General features: G+C 36.0%; 1 protein-coding gene and 1 long non-coding RNA gene across 2 annotated transcripts; both read left to right on the top strand.

Moving 5' to 3' along the window:
• The first annotated feature begins 1,652 nt into the window (after positions 1-1,652).
• LOC113472200 lies at positions 1,653-4,027 on the top strand. Its single transcript, XR_003394620.1, has 2 exons — positions 1,653-2,815; positions 3,812-4,027. It is a non-coding gene; the product is annotated as an uncharacterized LOC113472200 (long non-coding RNA).
• Positions 4,028-5,474: 1,447 nt separating this feature from the next.
• LOC103520925 (late secretory pathway protein AVL9 homolog) lies at positions 5,475-9,435 on the top strand. Its single transcript, XM_026831849.1, has 4 exons — positions 5,475-5,603; positions 6,690-6,909; positions 7,457-7,562; positions 9,300-9,435. The coding sequence occupies exons 1-4, from the start codon at positions 5,505-5,507 to the stop codon at positions 9,433-9,435; spliced, it is 561 nt and encodes a 186-aa protein (XP_026687650.1). The 5' UTR covers positions 5,475-5,504.
• The last annotated feature ends 2,321 nt before the right edge of the window (positions 9,436-11,756 follow it).

Genomic DNA, 11,756 nt, shown 5'->3' with positions numbered 1-11,756 from the left:
TCGAACTAGGCACAGAGATTCAATAAATTATGTAGATGAAAAGTATCCTTTGGGGCCCGTTTCCACAGGGTAGGGTACGGTTTGGCCGTTATTCCGGACCAAAGTTCAGCTATTCCATAATGTAACCGGATTTGTTTTTAACGATATCACCTACATTTTAAAATCTCCCGCCCTCAACTGACACTGATAAATTAGTTCCAAAATTTCCCACTACATGTGAACAGCGTCGTTGTTTTGTTTACATAAAAGTAGATGAAAAGTATCCTTTGGGGCCCGTTTCCACAGGGTAGGGTACGGTTTGGCCGTTATTCCGGACCAAAGTTCAGCTATTCCATATTTCCATAATGTAACCGGATTTGTTTTAACGATATCACCTACATTTTAAAATCTCCCGCCCTCAACTGACACTGATAAATTAGTTCCAAAATTTCCCACTACATGTGAACAGCGTCGTTGTTTTGTTTACATAAAAAAAAAAAATGCAGAAAGGAAAAGGAGAGAAAAGCAGAAAAGTGCGAAGTCTACTTTGGATTTTCCATTTTCCCCAGATTTCCCTTTTTGGTAAACTGGCTTTCAAGAGCTTTTCCGGAGGAGTACGTTGATTTCTCATAATCAATTTTTTTTTTGTGACGTAATCTTGAAGAATTAGTGACAAAGTAGAGTTGTAACCATCAACATTTTTGGTGGGTTTCATTCAATAAAGTTTGGGTTTTCTGAAAACTGTACCTATTTAACTATGGCAGGTCAAATTACTTTTCCAATCTGAACAAAGAGCTGAAATGTCAGAGACAGAAGAAAACATCATCCTGCATGTTTTGGTTGTGGGATTCCATCATAAAAAGGGATGCCAGGTGAGCAATATGTTACATGTTACATAGCTACCTAGATGATAGGTTTATTAAATCCTATAACAGGCAAATAGGTAGGTTATTGAACAAGTGACAAAGTAGAGTTGTAACCATCAACATTTTTGGTGGGTTTCATTCAATAAAGTTTGGGTTTTCTGAAAACTGTACCTATTTAACTATGGCAGGTCAAATTACTTTTCCAATCTGAACAAAGAGCTGAAATGTCAGAGACAGAAGAAAACATCATCCTGCATGTTTTGGTTGTGGGATTCCATCATAAAAAGGGATGCCAGGTGAGCAATATGTTGCATAGCTACCTAGATAATAGGTTTTTTAAATCCTATAACAGGCAAATAGGTAGGTTATTGAACAGAGTTTTTAGTAGGGCTGATCATACCTAGGTATCCATTTACCCAGGCAATGTACTATGACACTCTGATCTGCACGTATCATGGGAGCCTTTTAACTATCATCATAATATTCAAAATACATGCATAGGTATTTTTCTTTTGCAATTTTCATATTAATAGTGGTGGGGAATCGGTAAAAGGAACATTGCCTGGCATTTTAGCATTCCCCCCTATTCCCCACCATTACCACCTGAAAATTGCAAAAGGGGACATAGGTATAGATTTTGTTATCAGTTAGTACCACCCCCATGATTCACACTGACTTCAATACCTATGATTCACACACTATCAATATAAGGACATAGGTATAGATTTTGTTATCAGTTAGTACCACCCCCATGATTCACACTGACTTCAATACCGCTAGCCATATATAAATATAAGGTGGTACGTAAAAATCTCTGAAAATTTCAAGTGGTACGTGTTTACTAAAAGGTTGAGAACCCCTGGTTTAATTGATTCATTGTAGGTATGTACCTAGTTCATATGTGTTTTAATATTAAATAAGATTATTTGTTGTCTGAGTTCTTGAGTATTACAAGTAAAGCAGTGGGTAGATGTTGATCTAATTCATTTAGGCATTTTATATGAAAGTGATTTACTTAATGAAATATGGTTTAATTGTGAAGAACAGATTTATACTCCTTGTGAATAGTATCTAATTACCCATTCAAAGGCTCATAAAATGTACTCTCAGAAAATTCTAGTTGTTGCTTCAGTTTTCATTAATAATAATTTTGTTTTTGAGGGTAGGTACCTCATTCGACTGACCCGACTGTTTTGAGATAGTAAATTTTCTTAGAGATGGTCTTGATTTTCAAACGGAGCTAGTTAATTTTTATTTATTTTTTAAAATGCCTATATTAAATGTAAGTATCGCTCATTCCTCCCATATGGTTGGGTGAAAGAGCTACGAAATTACTAACTGCCCAACACATGTAGTTCTTAGATTTCGTAACGCTACATTAACTTTAGGCTAGAAATTAGCTTTCTATATTGGGTTCCTAATTCAGTAATAATATTTATATTGTTTTTATTTTTCACGTTGTTATAATCCTTCTTACTTTTTTTTGTTTATTTATTTACAAGTATTATTTAGTGTGTCGTGTCATAAGCCATTGTCACCAGATGCATTAATCTCTCACGTATTATTTGTTTCATTCAACTCAAACTATGTGTATTTTCAAGGGTACAACCTGTCATTCTTGCCATGGATTCTTTTAATTTTACCTTGTTCTCGTCTCAAAAGCTTCTCTTTTCCTTCTTCTTCTTCATACTGTCTATTGCCTAAACTAATTATTCATCAAGTTTTCTATCTTAGGCTCAGCTCCTTTTTTTACCATTTCTTCTTGTCATAAAAAAACCCCGTGATAGGATTGGCACTTTTTTTTTCCTTTCATTTTTATCTCATGTCTAACATTCCAAAAATTGAGTCATGTTTTTATGTTAAGTCAGAGCTTACCAAGAGGGGAATTACAATGGATCAAGCTATACCTGATTCAACTTGGTTATCCCTGAACTTTAAAGTAACGAATAGTATTTTGTTAGTACCTAGAGGTAGAATTAGCTTTCTATATTGGGTTCCTAATTCAGTAATAATTTATATTGTTTTTATTTTTCACGTTGTTATAATCCTTCTTACTTTTTTTTTTGTTTATTTATTTACAAGTATTATTTAGTGTGTCGTGTCATAAGCCATTGTCACCAGATGCATTAATCTCTCACGTATTATTTGTTTCATCTTCACTATTGCTATTTTTTATAGGTAGTATAGAGATTGGCAAGGGTCGCCTCGCAGTAGAGGTGTTTCTTTTCCCGGTATATGTACAATACTCGCCAACCCCCATCAGATCCATAGGAAGAAAATTTTGTACCTTATGAGGTAGAAAAAATGTACCTCAGCTCCGGCTCTATAACTTTTATGAAATGATATTATCAGCGTGAGTAGGGTAGGTATTTGTCTTGATTGAATGGTTGTTAACAGAAGTACTTACAGGTAATACAACCTTAATAGTGGTCCATTATCTTTCTACAGAAAAATGACATCTCACCTGTTGAGCTTATCTCCATCTATGTACCTTTGCATTGTTCTGTCTCCATATCTGTAGGGATCTACTATGTGGATCTTAAGTTGTCTCCTGCCTAATTGACTTTTCGATACATATATGTTTCATTCAACTCAAACTATGTGTATTTTCAAGGGTACAACCTGTCATTCTTGCCATGGATTCTTTTAATTTTACCTTGTTCTCTTTTCCTTCTTCTTCTTCATACTGTCTATTGCCTAAACGAATTATTCATCAAGTTTTCTATCTTAGGCTCAGCTCCTTTTTTTACTATTTCTTCTTGTCATAAAAAAACCCCGTGATAGGATTGGCACTTTTTTTTCCTTTCATTTTTATCTCATGTCTAACATTCCAAAAATTGAGTCATGTTTTTATGTTAAGTCAGAGCTTACCAAGAGGGGAATTACAATGGATCAAGCTATACCTGATTCAACTTGGTTAGCCCTGAACTTTAAAGTAACGAATAGTATTTTGTTAGTACCTAGAGGTAGATTAGGTAATCTGGACCGAAAGATGTTTTTCTATCTGTTAGTAATGCTGTAACATCAGCAAACGTTGTAAAGGGGCTCTTACCTTCACCACAAATAAAATTACCGATTTAGATTTCATTTGCCCAGCATAGACAGCCTGGAAGGTAGCGCGTCTGCCTTGTGAGTGCTAGGTCGCGGGTTCTATTCCCGCTTAGAGCGAACTCTATCCCAAATTTTGCTTCCTTTGTTTTTGATGTTTAAAATCTTTCGTTCCAGATTTGAAAAGTTCAATATTTTATTTCATAGGTATTAATTATTCCTAAATTTGTTTAACTTGATATTGGAATATATTTTCATTTTTGTTTTCATAAAGATTCAGTTTGTGATTTTAATTTTTCTATTTATATTTAAATTATGAGAAAGTTTACTAGTGTCAAATTGTTTCATTCAACTCAAACTATGTGTATTTTCAAGGGTACAACCTGTCATTCTTGCCATGGATTCTTTTAATTTTACCTTGTTCTCTTCTCAAAAGCTTCTCTTTTCCTTCTTCTTCATACTGTCTATTGTCTAAACTAATTATTCATCAAGTTTTTTATCTTAGGCTCAGCTCCTTTTTTTACCATTTCGGATTCTTTTAATTTTACCTTGTTCTCTTCTCAAAAGCTTCTCTTTTCCTTCTTCTTCATACTGTCTATTGCCTAAACCCTAAACTAATTATTCATCAAGTTTTCTATCTTAGGCTCAGCTCCTTTTTTTACCATTTCTTCTTCTTGTCATAAAAAAAACCCCGTGATGGGATTGGCACTTTAATTTGTGTTAATATAGGCCTGACATTCGAACTCTTGACGTTCGCACGCCTCCCAGCACTCTTGATGAGTCTTGAGATTTTGTAATGAGGGATTTTCAAATTTTCACTCATTTGTCAAGTAAATAGATGATTATTAGTCAAGTTAGTAAATAAGTGATTATTATTTATTTTTACTTTTCTAATATTAAATAATGAAAGTTCACCTTCAGTTGCACGCCAGAGACCCGGGTTGGATTCCAGCAGATGATGTTTAGATTTTAGAACAATTAAAAATACATATTCTAAAAAATTTTAAACTTATATGATATATGAGATGTTCAAGATGTTCGTAAATACAGGTTAATTACCTTTCATATTATGTAGAATGGGTAGGTATTTTCAAATTGTTGACTCTGCCTCCTACGAAAATTATTTTGTTTCATTCAACTCAAACTATGTGTATTTTCAAGGGTACAACCTGTCATTCTTGCCATGGATTCTTTTAATTTTACCTTGTTCTCGTCTCAAAAGCTTCTCTTTTCCTTCTTCTTCTTCATACTGTCTATTGCCTAAACTAATTATTCATCAAGTTTTCTATCTTAGGCTCAGCTCCTTTTTTTACCATTTCTTCTTGTCATAAAAAAACCCCGTGATAGGATTGGCACTTTTTTTTTCCTTTCATTTTTATCTCATGTCTAACATTCCAAAAATTGAGTCATGTTTTTATGTTAAGTCAGAGCTTACCAAGAGGGGAATTACAATGGATCAAGCTATACCTGATTCAACTTGGTTAGCCCTGAACTTTAAAGTAACGAATAGTATTTTGTTAGTACCTAGAGGTAGATTAGGTAATCTGGACCGAAAGATGTTTTTCTATTTCCCAGGGCTACCTCTGTCTCCCCTACGTATCTCTCTTGTACATGGAACTGTTGACGGATCCCAGCGTGAGAGGTTATGTGGTGGGCGCTACCAATGTACTCTTCAAACAGAAGAAAAACATTGCTGAAGTATTAGTCGAGGTATGTTTGTTTTTAACTGCCAAATACATTGGCAGTCTGGTACTGCCAGGATTGTTGTACAATGGATCAAGCTATACCTGATTCAACTTGGTTAGCCCTGAACTTTAAAGTAACGAATAGTATTTTGTTAGTACCTAGAGGTAGATCTTAGGTAATCTGGACTGAAAGATGTTTTTCTGTCTGTTAGTAATGCTGTAACATCAGCAAACGTTGTAAAGGGGCTCTTACCTTCACCACAAATAAAATTACCGATTTAGATTTCATTTGCCCAGCATAGACAGCCTGGAAGGAAGCGCGTCTGCCTTGTGAGCGCTAAGTCGCGGGTTCTCTACTCAATTTAGTTGTGAGGCGTTCACAGAAAACTCGAAAACCTCGTGTACCAATCTACCAATGCTACAGATTTTTCAGATAAACTACATTATATATATTTATGTAGGTTCCTCGGTTAGGTAGGTACCTACCTATCTAGTCCGAAAATTAGAATTTATTTATTTACACAGAGGACCTATCTTTTCTTCTAAGAGAATAAACGTTGAGAGATTGCAAGAAGAATGAATGAGCATAGATTGCCTAAAAATACTTCCAAAAAATGAATATAAAAGGATCCAGAAAGCAAGGTAGACCACAATATTGTGATGGAAGGATCAAATCAACAAAGATATCACCAAAAGAAATCAAAATCCCAGTCTCATTGAAAACCAACAAAAATTGAATGATGGAACTTGGTGGAAAGGTTTTGTGAATAGTCGACCTGTAAGATCAAATCAACAAAGATATCACCAAAAGAAATCAAAATCCCAGTCTCATTGAAAACCAACAAAAATTGAATGATAGAACTTGGTGGAAAGGTTTTGTGAATAGTCAACCTGTACTTAAGTAGAAAGAAATCAAAATCCCAGTCTCATTGAAAACCAACAAAAATTGAATGATAGAACTTGGTGGAGAGGTTTTGTGAATAGTCGACCTGTACCACCAAAAAGAACGACTTACAATATGTATGTATCTTTTCTTCTGTTCTAAACCAAAAGAAAACAACCCAAAGTTACAGCACCTTACAACACACATTCCACGTTTTTTTCTTCGCAGGTTGACACGGGTAAAATCGAAACGAACAATCTGGACTTGAAGAAGTGTCTGTCGTGGTCTACAGAGGATCTCCGGTTTGCTGACTACCTTGTGTGTCATGTTGTGGATGAAAGACATGATGTGTTTCTGGATGATGTAGGATGGGAGGGGGGTGATGAGTGGATTCGGACCCAGTTTAAAATCTATCTCATGTCGCTGCTACGAACGTCTCTATTGCCAGGTTAGAACATAAAAGTGTTGTACCGTTTATACTTACTGATTTTTTCCCTCGCGGAGTGAGCGAAAAAACCGCTCTTTCCGCGGTGTGGAAATTGCAAGTTGCTCGATCCCCGAAATTCGGCAATGGAGCAGGAGGGAGGTGATGAGTGGATTCGGACCCAGTTTAAAATCTATCTCATGTCGCTGCTACGAACGTCTCTATTGCCAGGTTAGAACATAATAGTGTTGTACCGTTTATACTTACTGATTTTTTCCCTCGCGGAGTGAGCGAAAAAACCGCTCACCCCGCGGTGTGGAAATTGCAAGTTGCTCAATCCCCGAAATTCGGCAATGGAGCAACTGTAAATAGCTCAGTCCGCGGCCCGGATTTATGAAAAAGCTAAATCGCCGAAATCGGCCATTGAGCATCATGAGAAAAACGAATAAACTACTCACTCCGCGGAGTGAAAACATACCAGACCGCGGATTGTGCGTTTTGAAAAATGCTCAAACCCCGAAATCGAAGAGCCCTCTATAAAGCAAACAAACGATTATTGTATTTTCCACAGAGGGAAGTCGAGAGTTGGACCACTACCTACATATTCCATTCTTTTGTAGCATAAGGCCCAGCTCCTCAACTTTCCTCATGGGACTGAGAGCACCTCAGAATAACCAGTGAGTGCTTCATTCCATGAAAGTATTTACTAATGAAAATCACTAGATTTTCGTTCCACAAATGTAATAGAAAGTGGTGTGATTTTCCCACTAGATTAGTCAAATTAAATCTTATGCCACCAGTGTGACTAGTGGAATTTCACAAAATTATCAATTTTTTGTCTTAGAATCATGAAAAATAAATAAATCTATAAGTACTTATTGTATAATTATATTACTTATGAATATATTTTAAGTTAGGTACTTAGGTACTTAAGTAGAAAATGTCTTCCTTTTTTCATGAAAGAGGAGAAAAACAGCAAGCAAGCTCAAAGCTGGTTAGGAAGTTAGAACCTCCCCTCTTTTCTCTGTGGCTGTGAGAAAAAAGGTATACAGTAGGTACATAGGTACGTAATGTTATTTTAGATTGTGAAAAAATTATTTATGAATAAAAAAAAAGGTTTTTGCATTAGGAAGAAGGGGTACATACGTAATGTTATTTTAGATTGTGAAAAAATTATTTATGAATAAAAAAAAAGGTTTTTGCATTAGGAAGAAGGAAAAAAAAACATACTCTGGTACAAAAGAACACAAAAATCAATAGAATTCCTGTACTCCTTCCTCTACTCGTTGTGAGTTCTAACCCTGTGTAATGTTATGAAATAGTTTTCTGAGCAACCGCTATCCATAGCCTTTATAAAACGTATTTACAGAATACATCTACTTAGGTATAGGAAGGTAAATCTCATGCCACCAGTGTGACTAGTGGAATTTCACAAAATTATCAATTTTTTGTCTTAGAATCATGAAAAATAAATAAATCTATACTTATTATATAATTATATTACTTATGAATATATTTTAAGTTAGGTACTTAAGTAGAAAATGTCTTCCTTTTTTCATGACAGAGGAGAAAAACAGCAAGCAAGCTCAAAGCTGGTTAGGAAGTTAGAACCTCCCCTCTTTTCTCTGTGGCTGTGAGAAAAAAGGTATACAGTAGGTACATACGTAATGTTATTTTAGATTGTGAAAAAATTATTTATGAATAAAAAAAAAGGTTTTTGCATTAGGAAGAAGGAAAAAAAAACATACTCTGGTACAAAAGAACACAAAAATCAATAGAATTCCTGTACTCCTTCCTCTACTCGTTGTGAGTTCTAACCCTGTGTAATGTTATGAGTGTCAAATTACTGTGTAAAATAAAAAACTTTATTTATTCGTATGATACCTATACGTACATACTAACTTCTGTTTTCACTTACCTTTGAAATTCTAGTAGCAAGGAATACCTTTAAAATACTAGTACAGCTATTATGAGTAATATGTAATAAGAACCTAATAAGCATACCACTTTTAATATGTAAATAAATGATACAAACTACAAAGCATTGAGAACTCCAAACTCCAGTCTGGCGAAAGGAACACATTTTCCCCAACTTTTTTTATAGATAGAAGAAAGCCCTCCTTTCCGAGAACGAATTTTATTTTAAGTACCTACATGAAGTTTTCTCTAATCTTCTGGAAACGGGTTACTATATTGTCAAGTAACATGATAAAGAATGATAGGTACCTATGTACTATGTTTTCACTTGACAAATATACTTGAAGTTTTCTCTGTTTAGGATAAAGTTCGTCCCGGGCGGGAATCAAACCGGTGACCTTGCTAACTAGTAACTAGGCTGCCTCATTTATTCCTATTTCCTACTTCTGAAAATATTTTCTTTCATTTCCCGAATTTTCAAAATGTCAAATCTCTAGTTTAGTGAGTTTAGGAGGAAGCACAAAAAAAGGCTCCACACTCTCCACAGGTATGCTCGCGATTGCAGGCATTGTTGCCAAGTTTCCTGTGTACAACTCGCGAGATCAAATAGATGGGCCTGTTGCTGTCGAATAGATTTTTTTGTAGATAGGTAGGTACCTACTGTATTTATTAGGCTCGGGACCACAAAGTTAGTTTAAACTCCGTTTATTCTCGGTTTAGGCAATCTGATTGGCTGAATTTTTTAAAAATCAACCAATCAGATTGGTTAATTCGAGAGTTAAACATATACCGAGTTTAAAGGTTTTAAACTCACTTTGTGGCCCCAGGCTTTAAAAAGTGTGCTAACAACCTGTCAAATAGAAAGGCCTGTGTGTTTGTCGTGAGTTTTATCCGAATTTTTTTTTTTTTCTTCCGTATGTCCTGGTAGACTGAATAACACAAAATGTCCTTGTAGGTGATGTATTGAACATATGAGACGATTTTTTTCCGAACGACAAGTGGGAACGGCCTTTAGATGAGTTAAAGCCCTTTACCACTTCGTTCGGAAAAAAAAAATCGGATGAGCTCACGACAAGTGGGAACGGGCGTGTAAGCCAGGCAGCCAGCCCCGGACGCCTGGCATGATGAAATTTCGACGTTCTGACGAGCTTAACTGATTGTTCTACACGTTGGTACCGTTAAATTTTTTAGTACCTTTTCCGATTCGGAGAAAATCGGAAAAATTTAAAAGCTAGCTTTTAGGAGATATGAGCTCATATCTCCTGAACGGGAACGGTACAAATGGAGCTCTCTCGAATGGCGCAGTCAAAAAATGAAAATTCGACTTGGGCTGGGCTGAGCTTAATTAAGTTAGCCCGGTCCAAAATGTGACAATAATTTTCCGATTTTCTCCGTATCGGAAAGGGTACAAATGAAAATTTGAACAGTACAAAACGCTACAAGAACGTAGAAAAATCCGTTAACCTCGTCATGAGTATACCCGATCATCCAATTTCTACTTGCCTTATGATATGACGTCAGCATCAGTCATGTTGATCTGCATCGCTCGCGCTTTCTACCGCTGTCTCCTTGATCCTATCAGCCGATCAGGATCAGCCTGTCACCTGTGTTTGAGCTTGAGGCTGAAAGTCCGGAGTCCGGTAAATCCGCTATCCGCTAATCGTTTAATAAAATTAACATTTTACTTAGGTATTTTAAACGAAAAGGCTTGCATTTTTGCAATCATTCGCTAATTTCAGACATTCCTGTCGTACCCATTCTTTTGCTGAATTCGTCTTTTTTTCAGAAAAGTTCGACAAAAGTAGATAGGGACAATTTTTTTGCCAACATGTTAAAAGAATCTTTCCGAATACCTACCTAGTTTTTTTGTTACCTGCTTCGACAAAAGTAGATAGGGACAATTTTTTTGCCAACATGTTAAAAGAATCTTTCCGAATACCTAGTTTTTTTGTTACCTGCTTATTAGAAGACCTCTAGTGAATAAACACACGCACTTTTTTGTACCTTATTTTCTAATACTTACAAACTAGTGAAAATGTGGTAGCCATCTTCCAGCTTTTTATTTTGATTCTTCTCTCCACAGGTATGCTCGCGATTGCAGGCATTGTTGCCAAGTTTCCTGTGTACAACTCGCGAGATCAAATAGATGGGCCTGTTGCTGATGTCGAATAGATTTTTTTGTAGGTAGGTACCTACTGTATTTATTAGGCTCGGGAGTCTCGGGACCACAAAGTTAGTTTAAACTCCGTTTATTCTCGGTTTAGGCAATCTGAAATTTTTAAAAATCAACCAATCAGATTGGTTAATTCGAGAGTTAAACATATGCCAGGCAGCCAGCCCCGGGCGCCTGGCGTGGTGAAATTTCGACCTTCTGACCGGCTTAACTGATTGTTCTACACGTTGGTACCGTTAAATTTTTTAGTACCTTTTCCGATTCGGAGAAAATCGGAAAAATTTAAAAGCTAGCTTTTAGGAGATATGAGCTCAAATCTCCTGAACGGGAACGGTACAAATGGAGCTCTCTCGAATGGCGCAGTCAAAAAATGAAAATTCGACTTGGGCTGGGCTGAGCTTAATTAAGTTAGCCCGGTCCAAAATGTGACAATAATTTTCCGATTTTCTCCGTACCTATCGGAAAGGGTACAAATGAAAATTTGAACAGTACAAAACGCTATAAAAATGAAAATTCGACTTGGGCTGGGCTGAGCTTAATTAAGTTAGCCCGGTCCAAAATGTGACAATAATTTTCCGATTTTCTCCGTATCGGAAAGGGTACAAATGAAAATTTGAACACTATCCATAGCCTTTATAAAACGTATTTACAGAATACATCTACTTAGGTATAGGAAGCCAGTTCATTTACGTACGTATGTACAAAAAATAGAGCCGGAGCTGAGGTACATTTTTTCTACCTCATAAGGTACAAAATTTTCTTCCTATGGATCTGATGGGGG

The sequence above is a fragment of the Diaphorina citri genome, unplaced genomic scaffold, assembly GCF_000475195.1.
Source record: "Diaphorina citri unplaced genomic scaffold, Diaci psyllid genome assembly version 1.1 scaffold4274, whole genome shotgun sequence".
Classification (NCBI taxonomy): Eukaryota; Metazoa; Arthropoda; class Insecta; order Hemiptera; family Psyllidae; genus Diaphorina; species Diaphorina citri.
The sequence above is the reverse complement of the archived record's forward strand: the minus strand, read 5'-3'. Positions and strand labels throughout refer to the sequence as shown.

Bases quoted from the DNA above. Each gene is read 5' to 3' on its own strand.
- LOC103520925 (XM_026831849.1), top strand. From the start codon at position 5,505: ATGGAACTGTTGACGGATCCCAGCGTGAGAGGTTATGTGGTGGGCGCT. The intron at 5,604-6,689 runs GTATGTTTGTTT...TTTTCTTCGCAG, and splicing joins TTGCTGAAGTATTAGTCGAG to GTTGACACGGGTAAAATCGA. The intron at 6,910-7,456 runs GTTAGAACATAA...TATTTTCCACAG, and splicing joins ACGAACGTCTCTATTGCCAG to AGGGAAGTCGAGAGTTGGAC.